The sequence below is a fragment of the Rhinopithecus roxellana genome, chromosome 3, assembly GCF_007565055.1.
Source record: "Rhinopithecus roxellana isolate Shanxi Qingling chromosome 3, ASM756505v1, whole genome shotgun sequence".
NCBI lineage: Eukaryota > Metazoa > Chordata > Mammalia > Primates > Cercopithecidae > Rhinopithecus > Rhinopithecus roxellana.
Window position 1 is genome coordinate 111,933,352 of NC_044551.1, and position 19,243 is coordinate 111,952,594.

Here is a 19,243-nt window from a genome sequence, read left to right on the forward strand (position 1 = left end):
AATCATAATGATGCACATAGGGGGATTAGAGAGCATCAGGGATCCTCAGTATGTCCCTTAGGATCAGAGTGGGAATCCTGACATGGCTGGTATTTTCAAAACACATCAGATGTTCCCAGGAATATTCCTAAATGAAAACAAGGCTGGGGAGGCCGAAAAAGGGAGAGATTATGTACACACAGCCAGTGGTGGTCTCAGTGAGCACTGGGTAGGGAGAGTTGCTCCTCAAAAGGATCCAATAGGCAAATTTAAAATAAAGTCAATGAGATAATTAAAAAAAAATTTTTTTAGGAGACAGGGGCTCACCCCTCTGCCCAGACTGGAGGGTGGTGGTACAATCATGATTCACTGCAGCCCTGAACTCCGGGGCTCAAGCCATCTTCCCAAGTAGCTGGGACTACAGGCATGCACTACCACGCCCAGCTAAGTGTTTCATTTCTTTATTTTTGCACAGATGGGGTCTTGCTATGTTGCCCAGGCTGGTCTCCAATTCCTGGCTTCCTTCAAGCAATCCTCTCTCCTCAGTCTCCCAAAGCATTGAGATTACAGGTATGAGTCACCATGTCTGGCCAATGAGATGATTTTAAAACCTATTCTCTTTATCTCCTCAGTAAGGGAAAGTACACTTGTAACACTTCATTGTAATTTCCCCCATTGTGTTTAAGAAAAAGGTTAAAAATCATCAACGACTTGGACCCCACTGAATGTACAAGTCATCATTCACACAACAGAGCAGAGAGGAAATGTGAGCAAATTCATGAAAATTTGCGTTCAGCCTGGAAATGCAGCTACAGCATATGTCGCAAGGGCATCTGAGCCTATCGTTTCTCACCATCAGCCTCCCCATCCTATTGCTTTTCATTTGCTGAATTGTGTTCCCATATGGCAGCAGGTCGTAACGGGGGTTTTGAACATGAGGCTTCTGCTCACCTTCCACCACACTGATCACCGTGCTGCAGCCACCTGCATCCTTGCACACTGGTGCAGAGGAGACCTCTTGCTGCTGGTAAATGCTGCAGAGCAGATGCTCGCCCACTGAGTGCTCTGTGCAGTCTCTGTGCAGGAAGGATGTTCTGACCTGGGCTTGAGGGACTAAGTCCTAAACACATGTCCCCTTTCCTTCTGTGGCTACTTGTATAAGACACATTTGATGGATACATTACTTCTAAATAGCTGCCACTGAAGCAATCTGTACACACAGCACCAGACTGAGACAGTGAACACGACAGTGAGCGGGCTGGACCTTCATTCCCCAGTGTAAGAAACACCCAAAGGACACGTTTCAGACGCAAAGCCGAATTTGGTCAAAATTTAACAACTGAAAAATACGTACAGTTGTGAAAAAGGATAAAAGAGACTGTGTGAAAAAGATACGCTAAAGGAAAAATACATATATACACTGAGTCTTTTTTTTAAATGATATAAAAACTCCACAAGAACCAGTGAATACAAAATCAAAAACAGTTTTAAAAAATAGTTTTTATCCCTGAATTGTGTTGTTGTTGCTTTCTTTTTGCAAAATAATAATAATAAGCATACTGGAGATTTATCTTTGTATCACACATGCTTAAATTGTAGACACCTGCTCCAACGCATTTTCATCAAATATTCTCTTTGATGTTGACAAATAAGAACAACTAGTAAAATCTTGACTAAAATACCACTGATGAAGTAAAATTATAACTCAAAATATTTTTCAACAACACTAATACATTTGCAACATTACCAAGAGTTTCAAGCAGTAAGCTAAAGGTTTTAAACCAATGACATGTATAACTAAATAAATATAACTCCAGGTATTCTTACCTCAAGAGACAAACTGACATGACTTTTTCCAAGTGAGAGATTAGATTTACCTCTATGAAAACTGACTTACACCAAGTTTCTAAAAGCTAAGACTTTTAAGTCTTAAAAACTTCATAGCTAATTCCACATAAATAAAACAAAGTTTTCAGTCAATACTTTTGCTTGGGTAGATACCTAAAAGTATTAGATGTATCTTTGAAAAAGCATGAAATTACTATTATACATCCCACAGCCATCACTTTTATGTCACATTATATGCATACAACCTCAATACTCAGCCTCATTAGCACTTTTTAATTTCTTAAACACTCTACTATCAATTTATTCAATACTCTACTATCCAAAGCTAGGGTATAGTTTCCCTTCGCCACACAGTAAAAAATTAAACAGTTCACGAATTAGCACCTATGCAATTTTTAACCCTGTGACAGGAGACACTATTCTAAGAAAAGTACTATCCAAGGTGAAAAGCATGATAAGCATACTATAGTGTTTTATGCTTTCTCCTGAAAAATCAGTATGTCTTTGTCAAAACTAATATGCAAATATCACATAAAATTTCCCCTGGAACACGAAAGCTTCCTGACAGAAGACGACTCACTCAGTAACCAGATAATAAAGTCTCAGTGGCCAAATGACCTGAAAACAATCCCATCTTAAGACCAGATAATCACTACAGATAGTTACATAATTAGGCAAAAATGCCCAGAATATTAAAGAAAGCAAAGGACACATTATTGATATAGAATATCAGTTGTTAGAATGGTCTACATAATTCATTCCAAGTTGACAATGTATAAATCCCAATGTGTCCTATAAATTCGAAAAGCAAAGTCCAAAACTCACTCAACGATAACACATTATTCTAAACAAAGAACGGACAGAATGTAGATTCAATTAATGATTATTTGAAATAAAACAGAAAAGATACAAGCTCCCTGATAAAAAGCAAAACAATCACTGTACCCAGAATATTTCGAGATGTTATTTGTCATATTTACACAAAGAAATTCTTCCCAGTTCTTTCAGACCACTGTACTCCAAGCACTGTGGTTGAGGGTAGCAAAGAAAACAAAACTCTCACCAGAAATAAACCCAGTCCAGAAAAAGAAAAAACACGTCTTATTTAAATATCCTGTAGACCTACAAAGAATACAGACAGAAATACTGCCAACTACAGTCATTTGCATGTATGCCTTAGGCTGTTTACTACCTCTTATCCCCTTTCAGCAGGAGTTTAATACCAGAATTTTCCATCATCCAAATTATTCCCTTTGCTTACTTTCCGGAGTGCTTCACTTAATTCTTTTAAGTCACCAGGGTCCTAATTAGTGGTGAGGAGAGGCAGTCAGCTATGACGCCTGAAGAAGTTAATGTAGCATAGAAAGGGCCTTGATTCCAAAATGAAACCACACCCATGGTAAGTTTACGTGGAAAATGGCCATTTTAGTAAAAACTGTTAGCCTAACATCGCAGTACCTGAACACTCATTATAGATCTGAAACCTAACAGACAAAATTATTACTTCTCTCCTAAGATAGTCAACCTCCTCACAGGAAGATTCAGAACTAAACCTGTTTAAAAAAACAAATGGCTGTCCTTAATAGACAGCAAAAGCTTTCATTTAAAAATATGCACGTGCTTGCACACACACACCCTAGATTAAGTGTTAATAAACTAATAAACACTGCTTGAATGGCCCTTTTTTTTTTCCTGTTCTCTCTCATAAGTTTCGTATGGAAAAAAAAAAAATCACTGTTTTCTAAAGCCCAGAGAAGCTGGGCTCCAATTCCACCCCTTCCACCCCAACAAACTCCAAAATAGTGAAGAATAACCAACCGCTGACATGTAAATAGCCCTTACCAAATGCCAGGCAGTGTTCTAAGTTATATTTTACATTTTTACAGAGAAGGAAATTGAAGTTCAGAGAGATTAAGTAACTTGTCCAAGGTCACACAGCTGATTAGTGGCAGAGCTGAGAATGAATGCACAAAGCCACAAGACTATGTTGTAAAAACAGTCAACACAAAGGAGAGTCCTATTGCTCTGCTCAGCAGGAACGTTTAGAGAGAAAAATTGTCAGAAATCATGGTTTTTAAAGCTTCCCATAATGAAAACAATTGGAAATATTTGGAGACAAAGTTATCTTCCAATATTGCTTTCCCATTGTTTCTATATAATTGTTTTTAACTATTCAAAAGGGATACCCTTTTAGAAGCCTTTTTAGCCAATATTTCAAAACCAAGATCATGGAGAATTAGGAAGGTATAGGAGACCACAGGGAAGCAAATTGCCAGATTTACACATCACGGTACTCAATGCTACCTGGCACTCTTGAGCCTAGATACTGCAGAAATCGCTACATCAGTTCAATAAACCACATTTCATAAAGTGGTTTGAAAGCACTTTAAAAATAAAAGGACTGATAAAAACTTTTGGGAGAATAATTTTACAAGCTATCAGTTGTCTTAAATAATATCCTTTAATTCAGTGATTTCTCTCTTGGCAGTTTATCCTTAGGAAATCACCAGAGATGCTCACAAAAGTTAATCTGCAAGGGTATTTGTTATAAAAATGTTTAAAATATGTTATTTCTAATTTTTAAGTGTCCAAAATAGGGAAAATAATTAAATTGATTACATCTACATAATGAAAGAAAACTTGCACCTACAATATTAAGAATTTTTAAAAATGAGGAAAAAACAATAAAAAGTTATATGAAGAGAATATAAAATTTCCTTATACAGCAACATATCAAATAGCATGTTCATATACTTTATATAAATAAATACACAATATCATAAATAACAGTCATCACTGGGTGGTTAGACTAATTTATGTTACTTTTCATATTTTCCTATGTTTCACAAATTTCCTAACATGAATAGTTATTAATTTTATAATCTGAAGGGAAAAAATAAAATTTTTAAGAGCAAAGGGATTAGGTCACGAAGCCTATATTATACACTAAAATTACAATCAAATCAGTCTTACTTCTTTCTTGGATATCACTAATAGACTGAAAGATCCTGACAGTGCAGTATACACAGAAAATGTGGATTTTAACAAGAGATCAGACAGTCCTCACAACATTCTTGTACACAAACTAGAGAAATGTGAGGTGGCTAACAGAGTTCACAGAGTTCAAACATCATGAATGAGCAGATGGCTCACAACAAAAAGCGCCTACGTCTCAACTCTGACCTCGTCTTATCCAAAGGTTCACTTTTCAGACTCACATCTAGCACAAAAGTAGGAAAGAAGAGTCAAATACGTCAATGACAGGCATCCAAACCAAGTAAGAGCCACCAATATTGACCACGCTTCTGGAACAGAATCTAGCACCAATTTAAACTCTGGAGTCTTCCAATTCTAGAGATCATCCATACACAGGATTTTCAAATAAACATTAGCATTGATTCCAACAATTCTGACAGGCTGACATGCTGGTCTGAAATCAAGATGCTATTTAAAAGGGTTACTAAACGTAAAGCTGAGCATTTAGCTCAATAACAATTTTACAATTGTCACTGGGCAAATTTCTGTGAAGCAATGACCATTTTAGACTAATAAGAGTCAGTATAATATAGCATTTTTGATGAAGAGAGTTAACCCCACTGGAAGATCCTATCTGAAAGTGTTGGTTATGTTTCTGACCTTCTCATTTGAAGAGGAAATTCAACATAACTGAGTAAGTCCAGAAGGATGTGATCAGGTACATTCAATGTCTGAGAAGGAATATTCAAAGAAATTGGGACTATTTAACTAGGAGGGCATTTAAATGGATCTAATGTTAAAATGTTTGCTCTGTGATCCTGTGAAAAGGGAAATCAACTTATTCTTTTATGCTAGAACTTACAGTCTATTTCTGTCTCTACCACTCCACAGAAATGGCTCATCAAGGTCAGCAATGACCTTCAATTTTCCAAATCCAAAAAGCACTTCTCTATCCCATATTAACAGACCTTGGTAGCATTCAATACAGAGCGCTATGCCCTCCTTAAAACACTCCTATCTCTTAGACTCCTTCATCTCAGGGACAATTCATTCTTGTCTCCTCTTTCTAGTTCTTACTTTACTCAACCTCTAGATGTCAGAGAATCATCAACTCTCAACCTTCTCATTTTTCTATTCTCTCTCAGTGATTTCATCAATTCCTGTGGGTTTAAATAGTCTCTGTGCTGATAACTACCATATTTAAATATCCGGTACAGACTTCCTCTGCACTCCAGACTCTCATATATAATCAGCAGAATTTCAAATATATTATGCCAAAAGAAATTCCTGATTCTACACCCTGCTCCTCAATTTGAGTCTTCCCTTCTCAGCACAATACACTCAGCTGCTCCAGCCAGAACCCCATCAATCATCTTCGTAATGACCCCTGCCCTTACCTGCCACATTCTGTCCAATGGTAAGTCTGTTCTATCTCTAACACAGACCTCCAATCAGCCCACTTCTCATCTCTATGGCTGCTACAAGCAAGAACGCTATTAAGCCAGGTGAGCATCATCTCTCTCTATGAAACAGCTTGCCAACAACTTCCTAATAGTATCCAGGCCAATTCTGACAGCATCAAAACAAGGCCTGCTTAAACATTAAGCTGGATTATGAGCCCTGCCTGCTTTAAACTCTAAGACTTCCCTCCTGCACATCGAGGAAAAATAAAAAAATCCATAAATCTTTACCATTGCCTCAAGATCCTTGAAAACCAGGTCCCTTTATCCCCTCCTACTCTATTTGGTACCATTCTGCTCCTGCTTGGGCTACGCTATGCTAGTTTGCTCTCATTTGCTTCAGCACAGTAAATTCCTGGTCATGAGACCTTCACACAGGTTGTTCCCAGACTCTGGCAATACTGGCTACTCCTTTCCATTTATGTCTCAGTTTAAATGTCACTTCCTCAGAAAGTCCTCCCTCGATGGTCCTGTCTGATGTATGCAACCCTTGTCTCCCAACTTTCTATCTCAGCCCTTTGTCTCTCATCTAGGGAATTTATCACAACTTCCAAAAATTTTATTATTGATTTTTGTCTCTCTTTAACCCCTCCTCCTTGGAATATCAGCTCCAAGAGGAAAGGGCCCCTCCTGTCTTATTCCTCATTGCATTTGCAGACCTCAAAAACTTTTAAAATGTTGAATATGGAATAAATAAAAATGAGACTTCACCTGAACATAAAATCTTACTAAAAATAAGAGCTAAGAATGAAACAGCCTTGTACATGTATGAACTGACAATCTCGGGAAAAGAGTTTAAGCAGGAACTGGGTGACTCACTTTTATTAAAAATGACATAAAGGACATTCTCATGCTGGGTGGGATACTGAGTTCAATAATAATTAAGATCCCTCCATGTGTTTTCTAGTTTTATAAATAGAATTCTTAAGGAGTTTCAGGTTGAAAATACATTCCCAAAGTAGCAAATATTACATTATTTCTTAATGAGTAGAAACTCTCTCTAAAACAACCCCACAAAACCACTTCCTATCCTAACCGAATATAACTTCTCTGAAGTTAAATCAGTGCAGGCTGCCATGGTGCTCCCTGCCAAGTGTGGTTTGGGATGATGACAGTCCACAGTGCCTTTATCTCTGAACTGTACAAAACATGGCCCAGAAACAGGTTGGATGCTCTAGAAAACCCATTTGTGGTAAACCTAAAGTTCCACTCTTCATTCATTTGTGATGCTGCTCTGTAAACACACCAGGATCGCTTTATTTAGTGTTACACCCATTAATAATGCAGAGATCTTTACACAGGCAGGCAGAGAAAATTAGTCCTGAGTGATTTCGTTACTACAGTGTATACACAAAGTCAAAGGGACTGAGCATCTCATTACTTCTGATGTAGAAGTTGCTGGCAATATAGACATTAGTCACTGAGCTGAAAACCACTCAACAAAGGAATTCAGGCAAGTTTTCTACCTCACTATCTTTTGGAGTCTTACCTTCAACCTGTTGCTATAATTTTTATCTACCTCATAGGTACATGAAACCACCATAGCAGAAAACTTAAGACTAGTTCAAGATAATTTATTCTACTTCTTTAGCTTCCTTCATCTTCAACAACCTCCTCCAAATCTTATTTTATTTTATTCTATTTATTTATTTTGAGACAGAGTCTTGCTCTGTCACCCAGGCTGGAGTGCAGTGGTGCGATCTGGGCTCACTACAAGTTCCGCCTCCCGGGTTCAGGCCATTCTCTGCCTCAGCCTCCTGAGTAGCTGGGACTACAGGTGCCCGCCACCACCATGCCTGGCTGATGTTTTTGGTATTTTTAGTGGAGATGGGGTTTCACCATGTTAGCCAGGATGCAAATTTTAAAAACTGAAATAATAAAACTTTGGCAAACATTTGCTTCTGATAACTCCATTTGCCGGCAGATTAGATAACGCACTGCTACATACTACAAAATAGACGCAAAGAAGCCTGAGACCTTGATCTTTGTCCTTAAACAATTTGTCACCAAAAAATGTTTTGCAAGAAAATGGTAAACTTTTTAGATTTCTTTAATACATCTTTTTATAGCATCCAGTGTTGACAATGCTGTGGAGGAATAACGTGTGAGAAAGCAGAGACATAAACTCTGACGGCCTTTCTAGAGGACTAGTGGGCAATACCTTTCCATTTAAAATGCAAACTCCCTTTGATTCAGCAGTCTCACTGCTGAAAATTTACCATATGTACATACTCTAAATAGATTAAATATATAAGGATGTTCATTGTAATACTACTTGTAACAGCAAAAACTTAGAAAACTCCAAATTGCCTATCAGCTCTCAGATAGTAAACCACAGTACATCCATAGAATAGGATCTTATGTACCTGCTAAAAAAAAAAAGAAATAGGTCCCTACTGCTGCTGAGGATAAACCTCCAAGATGCACTACAGAATATAAGCAAGGCATGGGTGTACACCTAAATATTCTGTATTGAAGTTCTGAAGGCATATATATATATATAACTTAAAAGTGGTTACCTCTGAGAAACATGACTGAGAGAATATGACTTTCACTTTTTATTCTAAACTCTGCTGTACTGTTTCAATTACTTTTGTGTATTGGTTATTTCATTAATAAAAATAGTAACTATATGCAGTATTTCCTGCATGGTCTGCAAACACCTGTTTGCTCTCTGTAGAAGTAGAAAAGAGAACATTCTTTCCTTCTTCTTCAGACTTGAGCCTTCATATAGCAAACCACAGAGCCTACTAGTAGACAGGGACCACCCCTCCCCAACCAGTCCAGGTGAGGCCCCCACCCTCACTCACTCTTTCCTCTTTTTTGTGGCCTTGGTGCATGAATGAAGAGAAATTTTCATTTCTGTTCTTCCGATTATAGAGCTATAGAGTCCATCTCTGAAAAGCTAACTTGAAAGATGATGAAAAGCATTATTCCATCATAAAACATAACAAATAACTGCTTTCCCTAATGCTATTTATTATATAATTACAGTTGTCCCTTGGTAACCACAGGGGATTAGTTCCAGGAACCCCACAGACACCAAAATCCAGGTATACTGAAGTCTTTCAGCACTTTGCAACCCACATAAATGAAAAGTCAACCCTCTGTATGAGGGTTTTACAGCCAGTGAATACTGTACTTTTGCTGATACAGAACCCACGGATATGGAGGGCCCACTATATTTACTGAAAAAAAATCTGTGCATAAGTGGATCCACACAGTTCACCTATGTTGTTCAAAAGTCAGCTGTATATTACAAAAACAAACAAATGAAAATGTTTTCCAATTCAAAGTATATCATCTGCCATTCTTCCAAGACCCATGAAAACCAGACAGATCAGGCACTAGTCCAATGGGTTTTCTGTCCCTGTTTAGAATCTTATGCTTGCCTACCTCAAAATACTAAACAACTCTTTCATCTAAAATTACCTCTATAAGAAAAATAATAGTATACTAAGCTGAAAAGATGACATGGAAGCTACACTGAAAACTTCTGATGTTGAAGATCTTAAAGAATAGTTGAACTTTATTTTGTACTTATTCTGTCAGAGACTTATCTCCAACCTCGCTGCGGGGTGGGGCAAAAAAAAAAGAAAAAAAAAAGTCACTGAAAAGCATGTTTCTGTTTTACCTATAATTTGACCTTGAGACTTGAGGTAGGGAGGCTACTTACTTAATATCAAGGGACCTTTCCAAACTGTATAAAAATAATCCCTACTATGTTTTCTTTTGTCAGAAGGTCATGATACATAGGCATCTATTAAAATTGCTTTATGTGTTCATTCATATATTTTTTAGCTTTACTAATAGATACAGAAAACAAGTGCATTATCACCTGAAAAAGTCTAATATCTCCTTAGCTAAAAACTACTACTACTAAATCTGATATTTTATAAGTATTACGACCAAAAATGTGATTTCATTTTTGGTAGTGAGGTATAAAAGTAATTAGTAAAATGAACAAAATTGTTGCCTGGTGCACTGAGCTGTCTGTGGTACTGAAAAATAACACCAAAGCTGAAATTTACTGAGCTGGTATCTTACAAAGCCCCCCCATACTGTTTTAATTCAAGCACTTCCGTCCATGACTCACCTGAACCATCTTATTTTGCCAGAGTGTGTATAAACATTTTATAAAAGGTCACACAGACTTGCTTTCCAAGGTTCTCCATGAAAATGTCAGGGTCTGCTCTTGCTTCATTAAGCAATTCCAGAGGACATGGAGCCAGAAAGTCAGTTATAACACTTACTTTTCCTGAATGCAGTGAGAAATCGTATCATGCACCAGAAATCTACACTGGCTGGCTTTAACTATCTGATTATCATACTGACATGCTAGAAAGAAAAAGCAAAATTGTTCTCTTAGATTATATGCTGCATCCAAGGACACGCTATGAATGGCAGCATAACCTTGCATTTAGTTTCTTAACTCAAAGTTAATTGATATATTTGGAATTATTTAGCATGAGTTGGGAAGTGCTCATTAGCTTAAAACTTTTTATGAAAAAAAATACACGTACAGCAGTGACATCAGTAAATAAAAAAGGAGGGGGGCGTAATTCATCATTTTCCACGCATACACATAAGCCTGGGCAGTTGGTTTCACTGCGTTTCACAGTAAGGTATTTGACAGCCCCTGCTGACGCTCTTCTCTGGACGAATTAGAACATCTTTACTTTTTTCTGGTTCTTGACTTCTATTTCAGGGTCTTCACATTTATTTGACCCTTCTCCATTTCATTTTATTTTTTAAATAAAAGTATCTCATGTAAGAATTTGGAGTTTCAGCTGAAAGGAGAAATCCCTCTACATAATACACCGAGTAAAAAACCTACATCCAAAATAATTAAATGATATGATCCAAGCATCTCTTTTGAAATTATCTTAAGTGTAGTGGGTTTAACAGAAGCCACATATCATATAAAATAAACCCACTTTTAAAACATATAACATTCTATAACGTTTATGTTGCCCAACAGTAAGGAAGTTCACTGTGCATATTTGCCGTGGAGGGTCATTCCATGTCATTTTTCTCACTCATGCAATACATACCCTAATCAAAATACATGTGCACATGCATAACTGAAATCGTCCTCAAAATTAGCCAATGAGTGGAATGCTTTCAAGCATTAATCTATAAAAATATGATGTTTTTATTAACTTGTGTAAATTTTAAGCGTTCTAATATCAAATTTTTAATAAATAGTTAATATTTGGTAGCTCTTCTTAGACTCCTATGAATTACTTCAAAAAATCTCCCAGTGATTCTTAAAGAGTCAGTGTTTTCAAGACACTTTGTTCTTGATGTTAATACCAGCAAATGTCCTCCCCCATGAATGTTTGTTTAGCTGTGTGATTTTCAGAAAGAACAGGCAATAACACATAGGTGATATTTAATAAAACCCAGCAAGGTCTCTCATTTCAGAATCACTAAGCAAAACATTTTTCAAGTTAACTTGATTTTTAAAAATATGTAAGAACATTTTGGAATAATCTTTTAAGTTTAAGTGAATTTATATACCAAACTTTTGGATTTAGAGGGAAACTGCAGAAAAAGAAATATCCATGTTTCAGGGTTTTTGGCATGTAGCAGCAGATTGCAGAGGGAAGCATTATGGCCTGGAAGCTAGGACAGGGCTGGTTCTCACTGTGCACTGTCTAGCTGTGTGGCCCGGCAAGCTACCTCTGCTGATTTCAGATTTCTTATCTGTAAACTGAGTCAAAGGACCATTAAACCTATTTTGTTCTTTCCAGCTCTAATTGTCTACTCTTCAAGTCAAAATCAAAAGACAAATTTCTAATGTTTAAGTTATATTTTAGTATTTCTTTAAAATGTTCAAAAGAATCTCAAAAGCCCACCATCACTAGTATTGAAGATGAATCTATGTAAACTGTTAAAACTTTTAAAAATTTAAAAGTGTTCATCTCATTTTGTCAGTGCAGTTTTGTTATTTATTTCCGAGTAGTCTCACTCTTTCTAATTATCATTCTCCATCCTCATCCATTCAAAAACACATTTTTCAAAGTTTTACAAATATAAAGGCAAGGTGAAGTAATTTCTCTCTCCGCACTTGGAGTGATGTACAGCATTATTTTGTCTGGGCAATCATTAAAAATGATTTCTCCCATATTTACTTTGTGTTTGCTAGTTACTAATTTAAAATTAATTTAATTTAAATTAATACTAAATGACTTCAATGGCAAATCCTATATAAGGTTTTAAATTGAAAGGCAGCTTAAAACTGAGGCAGTCTAAAGGAAGATGGCCTAAATTAAGGGTCTCATAGTACCACCAAATGTCTAACAACTGCTCAAAAAAGAAAAAAAGAAATCAGAAAACACATAGTGCAAATTCTCACGCACCAGGACCACAGGCCTGAGCCACTGCGCCTCCCACACAGTGCAAATTCTAAGCTGAAAAAAATCCCAATCTAATTTTCGAAAACTCTAATACTTAATTTAATTTAAAAGGCTTAATATTCCTTTGTAGGCTAACGACTGACAAAATGACCCATAAGTTTGATAGAGCATTCTGATATGGATACTAACAGCCAAATACAGAGCTCCTGGCTGCATTTAAACAAAATAAAATTTAGGAAAAAAAAAAAAACTCACAAGGACAGTGGCCTTAACTCTTAAATTACATTTTAAAAAATACTTAATGATTGGATATACATAATTTGCATTCTAAACTTACAACAGTTTTTTTTTTTTTAATGGTGGGGGATTTAGGAAATGGTTTGATCTTTTCCCATATCTCATTTACATAAATTAGCCAGCAACTCATCACTCAATTTTCTTCTCTATGCTAAATTATAGAAGATTATATAGGTACAATCTCCCATAATGACGCACCCACTAGGAAGAGGTGTCTCAGACAAGAACACAAGTTCATTCTAGATTAAAACTAGAGCATAACTGGCCTTAAGGAACAAAATGTAACTGATCTGGAGAAAAGGATCCACCTACTGAGAAAAAATCTTAAGAGTCCAACAAATACATCTCAGAAAATGCTGCAAGCTTATATGCTACCCTGCCTTGTGTTGTTTTCCACTTCCTGAAAGAACAGGTCAGGTGCTAACATAACAACACAGCATGTGTCTTCTGTAACCTCAAGCAAGGACATGACGGCTTGGAAAAAGCCTCTGCTGCCTCGCGTTTCTCTAGGCTGACTGCAGGGGCTTTGGGTCATTCATAAACAGCAGGACCTAAGTTACCTGTATTTCCCTGGCGTGGTACACGATGATCAGACCGAGCAGGATGATCGTGGAGAGACTGATAAGGCATTTCAGAGCTAAGGAATACAGCGACGCCTGCAACACAGTCAGACAGAAGCACTTTTAAGAAAGAAGCACTTTTAACCCCCTTCCAGGCCCCCAGAGTCAGTCAGTCCCCCATAGGTGGACCTGAACTCACAGAAGGAAGATAAGGGGAGAGGGGTGCACCTGTCTTGGCTCTGTGATCTGTCAGATCATTCAGCCTCAAAACCAGAAGAGATGAGAGTAGACCTGGAAAGACGCGTGGCTGGGCTGCCGGGTCCACGCCATAGAGAAACGAAGCGTTGCTGCTCCAGGCTAGCAAAACCAGAGAGGAACTTACTCCTGAGTTCAAGAGAGCGGGTTGAAAGGGCCTCCTAAACATAATTCACCAGGGGATGAATACAGATGGTTTCCACCGACTCCCAGAACCACTTACTAAAGGTGCGCGAATGCGCTGGCCACTCTTAACTGCCTCGAGAACTTTGGCTGCACGCGGAAAGGGTTCATCTCCGAGTTATTTAGCTGACTAGGGATGTGCGTCCTAGACGCGCCCGCTGTCCTGGCGGGCTCCCTTGATAGTTCTGGGGAGGCTGGGACCCGCAGGCAAAGGATCCCCGCCAGTGCCCATCCCAACCACCCAGTGCCCGACTCCAGTAGCGTGGGCAAGGGTTCAAGCCTGTACCTTGTCGTAGGCGCCCCACGACAGCTCGGTCTCGATGACCATGACCACGATGCCGAACATGCCGAAAATGAGCGCGTAGTCGCTGAGCCGCTTGCGCTTTTCGAACAGGGCGCGCCGGTGGCCCAGCTTGTAGCCGATGTTCTGGTTTTTCTTTTTGCTGGACTTGGTGCCACTGCTGCTGCCGTGCCCGCTCCCGCCACCGCCGCCGCCTCCTCCGGTGCTGCCTCCGCCGCCGGTTCCATAGAGCGCCAGGTTGTTGGAGTTGTTGTGCTCGGGCTTAGACACCACGATCTCAGGGGCTGAAGACGAAGCGGCGGCGGCGGCGGCGGCGGCAGCGGCTGCAGACGGGGAGGACGCGCCGCCACCTCCTCCGACAGACGCGGGGGGCTGCAGGGGCTGCGCCTCTGAGTCCATCTCGTGCAGGTTCCGGCGGGACGCGCTCAAGTTGCTGAGCGGCCGCATGACGCCCCCGTTGTACCTGCAGCTGCTCATGGCTATTTCGGTGAAGGGGTTGCTCTCGCGGCGCGCCTGGGGCTGGTGGTGCTGGTGGTGCGCCGGGTGCGGGTGGTGGTGGTGGTGCGAGAGCGGGGGCCCGGAGCCCAGGCTGCCAAGGCTGCCCGTGGGGCTGGCGGCAGGCTGCAGGCTGTGGCACTGGTGGTACTGGGAGGCGGACGCGGGCTGCTGCGCGTACTGCTGCCGGAGCGCACTGGCATGGCTGGACGGCGTCAGCTCGCTCACATTGAGCTGGCTGCCCCGGCGCGACGAGCAGCAGCAGCAGCAGCACGACGAGCCCGACAGCGGCGAAGAGGTGCGGGTCCGGAAGGCGCCGCCGGGAGAGGCGGTGCGGAGCAGCAGGGACAGGTTATCCCCCGCCCCCGCCGCCGGGGCACCGGAGGAGGAGCAGCTGTTGCACCGGAGGCATGGGCTGCTGCCGCCGCTGGCCGGCTGCTGGTGCGCGAGGTGCGGGTGGTGGTGAGGGTGCGGGAGGGGCGCGAAGGGCGGGCACGGCTTGTCCTGGCTCTGTTGCTGCTGCTGGCAATGCAGGTGTGAGGAGCGCGGCGGCGGCGGCGGCTGCTCTGGGAAGAAGCCGCGCTGGAACTGCAATGGGGTTTCCATGTCAGGGCTGTTAAAGCTGCAGGGAGACCAAGCGGTGGTGCACCCTGCGCAATGCGTTATGGTCGGGAGCGGGGACTCCTGCTGCTGGTGCGAGGAAGGGCCCATGCCGGCTCCGGTAGAATCCAGGCGGCGAGTCCGATTGGCTGGGCGCACCAAAACAATGGGCATGACATCACCTGCGGGGACCGAGACTGAGTTTGCGGCGCGCGCGGCTTAGGGAAGCGTGTGTGGCAGAGAAAGATGGGGAGGGGAATCTGCAGGACAGAAACCCTAGGGGGTGCAGTCCAGAGCCAGGGCGCTCCAGGGCAGGGATTCCACCTGCTGATTGCGTGCGCCCCTCAGCCCTGCTGGAGATGGAGAGCCCCCACGCAGTGCAGCTGGGCTGCAGGAGGAGGAGAAAAGAGAAAGGCGCCCCTCCCTCCCGTGCCGCTGCCCCCCTGACTAGTGCCGGATGCGCTGCCCGGATCACCTGCGCCAGCCACTGCAGCACGTCGGGCCACCCTGGCCAGGGGGCAGGCGCAGGGACGGTGTGGAACCCTGACCACTTCTCCGCCTGCATGCCTCGTAGGGCTGCAAAACAGCAGCCCCCGCGTCCCACGCCCGCTTCTCCCAGATCATCCCGCCGAGAGTGGGCTGCCGGCTGCCCGCCAAGTAACTGCGGGGGCACTGGCTTTGGGGAGAAAAAGTTTGGCGGCCGGCTACGCCAGTGCAGTAGCGTGTGGGGAGAATCCCGGGGCCTGAGCCCTGCCTCGGCCGCTGCGGGATCATAGCCGACCCCGCGCCCGGATCTTTCCCCGCCGGCCGGCTCTGGAGTGTGGATTGGGTGCGCGGCGCTCTAGCCCGAGTGCGCTGCGGCGCGGGGAGGGTTAACAGCCTCGGCACCGGGGCCGGGGAGGGTGGGGGCGGGGCCGGAGGAGGGGATCCCCGCAGTCCGCCCGCAGAGCCGGCAGGGCTTCCCGGGTCCCCCTGGCGGGGGCGGAGGGCTTTCCCCGCTACTGCCAGCTCACATTTGCGCCTTCTCCGGAACATGAGGGGCTGGCGCCCCCGGCCGCCGGGTGCTGGGCTCTGGCGCTCAGGCCCTCCGGCAGCCCGAATCCGGAGGTCCGAGGGCTTCCCAGGCGGTGGAGAGGCAGGCGGCTCGCTCAAAGGGTGGGGGCTGCTCAGTCACCGCCGGCCTCCAGCTCCTCTTCTGCTCCTCTTCCTCCTCCTCACCTGCAGCGCAGACACAAAGCAAAGACCGGTCACAAATAACGCAAACATCGGGCATCTTTGCCAAGTCCTAACTGCAGCGGCGGGTGGGAGAGAGGCCTGGCACAGGCTGATTCACCCCGGTAGTTGCAGCCTGGCAGAGAAATTATTAAGAATGATAGCTTGGGCTGAATAATCGCTGCCCACGGACAGTGCTGGAGTTTTGTTGGAGTTCAGTATCATTATTTATTTACTCTCTAATAAACTGACACAAATTGCACTTGGTGTCTCACAAACTCCCTGCGCTGTGTTCTTCTAGGAGATGCAGCAACACCATGGTGATCCTTTTGAAGGTTCTTTGTTTCTGCTCCATCTTAAGTCTTTACATTGGCATTTCTTTGTGAATTCAAATTCCCGTCTCCCCCTAAAGAAGATGAAAGAAACTGGCCCGTTGAATATTTGTTTCCATTTTAAATTATTTTAAAGCCTGATTTTTATGACAGAGACTATTACAACGAATTAGACCTAGAAATTAGAGTGAAAGCGGATCACTCTCATTAGGTCATTAGTTAATTGGAATTCTCAGCTGGATCCAATGTCTTGATATTCTACTCGGCAGCTGCCCTAAAGTTGCTTACCTGGTCTCTGCTTGTAAGAGTGTGCGTGCGTGTGCTTTCAGTGTCACGGAGTGAATAATGCATTTTATGATATTCTTTGGACACATGTTAAACAATTTTAATTTTTTATACGTGCAAATAAACATTCAGCAGAAAAAAAGGGGTGGGGGGCGCAGAGCTGCTGTTAGTCCCATCGCCCTGGACTTGAGATAATGAATACTGTCCGGACTTGAATTTCTCAATGGTCTTCGTCAAGAATATAATTTAGTGGCTAACAATCAGACAGCATTTTGTTTTTATCATCTATTGTTATTTTTGTTCTGTATCTTCAAAATGGCAATTCAATAAAACTTGTTTAGGATCACGAAGCTAATTGAGTCATCGGGGCAGCTGAGTAGATACTGCATGAATTGTGTGGAAAGCGTGACTATTAAAAACAATTCTGAGAAGTAATTTGAATTAAAATAGAAGTTTCCCTATGAAAAGTTACTAACCTGGTCTGAAAAAGAAATTCAACTCATGCAGAAAATCCATCAAACATGTATTAGGACCCTTTTCAACAAATTATATAGCTTTCCAGTTGCTATGGGTAGCGATTGAGTGAAAATGTTTGATTCATCCTTAGAAATCTAAATACTTCAAAGGAACATTATGGTAAATTAATAAATATTTTTATTAGCCATTCATAAATTTAGATAAAAGATTACATAGCCTCCACCTCCGAAATACCACAATAGTTATTGCCAGCATTAAATTAGATATAAGGTTCTACAGTTTCTGAACTGTCATAAGAAAAATAATGGCTGCATCCCTTGTGTCAAACTGACTTTGTCAAATAGCAAATTCAGGGCTTCAACAGAGGCTCTAAAAACAAAATAATAGGCAAAAATATATCTTTTGCCATGTATATCTCTATGCTCTAGTATGGGATTAGTTGCAGTGTCATTAATCATGTAGAAATCATGTAGAAATAATCATCTCAGAAATTGCCTACTGAGATTTATGGCAATGCTGCATGGAGTTCTCACTTCTCTCCAAGGGGGTACACAGGAGGACAGAATGCACGAAATTCAGAAGAAAGTGGAAATTTGATCCACAACATGAGGGACTGTCGGAACACCAAAACTCAGACTAATAGTACTTCCGGCTAGCCACTTTTTTGAAAAAGCTCATAAAATAATTTAATAATGTAAAACTCACTGTGATTGGACAGACAGTAAATCAACTAGACATTTATCGGCTTTCTGTTAAGAAATCAACTGATTACACACACTCGAAAAGCCATCTTGCTAATAACTATCTGTATATTGAGAGTGTGATAAACCTGTATTACTATGATGAAAAACACAAGATAATTTTGTGTTTCATTTTTAGTCTGAATCATAACTTCATTGTTTAAGACATTTTACACTATTAGGTTATAACAGGCACATTTAAGAAGTTCTTGTTTTCATCATTCCTCTTTTAATAAAGTCAACAAATTTTATGTTTATATGTAGACATTTAAAATGTGTATGACATAATTTTTTCTTTTTTTTTCCTATACAGGATTGTAGAGATACATGTAACATGTAAAGTTAAATGAAGCAACAAAGGCAATATTCTTCCACATGGATAGTCCTTTGCACATAGCAGATATTTATTTATACTTGCGACTATAGAGAAGAGAGGAAGTAAATGAAGAAATATTGGGGGTAAAAAAAGACGCAGATCAAGGGCCATGACTTCCAGTGATAAGCTTTCAGAAAATTAAATTTGCTTCTTTTTGTTCTATTAAGGCATATAAGTGAGAGAATTTCCCTAGATTAACACCAGAGGTCATACTCATCCACAAAATGTATTTCAAATCTAATCAATTAAATATATTTCCAGCATCCCTTTTTAATAAAAATTTCCTATTTTTTTCTTATGGCCTACAATTGCTTTCCCATATTTGTTGAATTTCAAGCTTGTGAACACACACACAAACACCCATCCCGCAAACACACACATTTTCTTAGAAGAATGTCTTTTCTCAGACCACAGGAGCTTGGGAAAAAACTTCATGTTGTTTGCACTCCAATCCCTTATTTTACTCAAATTTATATTAGGCCATTGTTTATAATTATCTTCTTTA

The 19,243-nt window shown here is 41.2% G+C and overlaps 1 protein-coding gene across 2 annotated transcripts in view; it reads right to left on the reverse strand.

The window, feature by feature from the left end:
• Positions 1 to 19,243, reverse strand: part of KCNN2 (potassium calcium-activated channel subfamily N member 2) — a 443,065-nt gene that overhangs the window by 129,607 nt on the left and 294,215 nt on the right. Inside the window, exons 5-7 of one of the 2 annotated variants that reach the window (XM_030928035.1) lie at positions 16,330 to 16,534; positions 14,207 to 15,498; positions 13,483 to 13,578 (exon numbers count right to left, since the gene is read on the reverse strand). In XM_030928035.1, the coding sequence (XP_030783895.1) occupies positions 13,483 to 13,578; positions 14,207 to 15,498; positions 16,330 to 16,351 (1,410 nt within the window). In that variant the 5' untranslated portion in view covers positions 16,352 to 16,534. Of the gene's footprint in view, positions 1 to 13,482; positions 13,579 to 14,206; positions 15,905 to 16,329; positions 16,535 to 19,243 lie in introns of those variants that run through there. The other variant, XM_030928036.1, reaches the window with a different exon arrangement.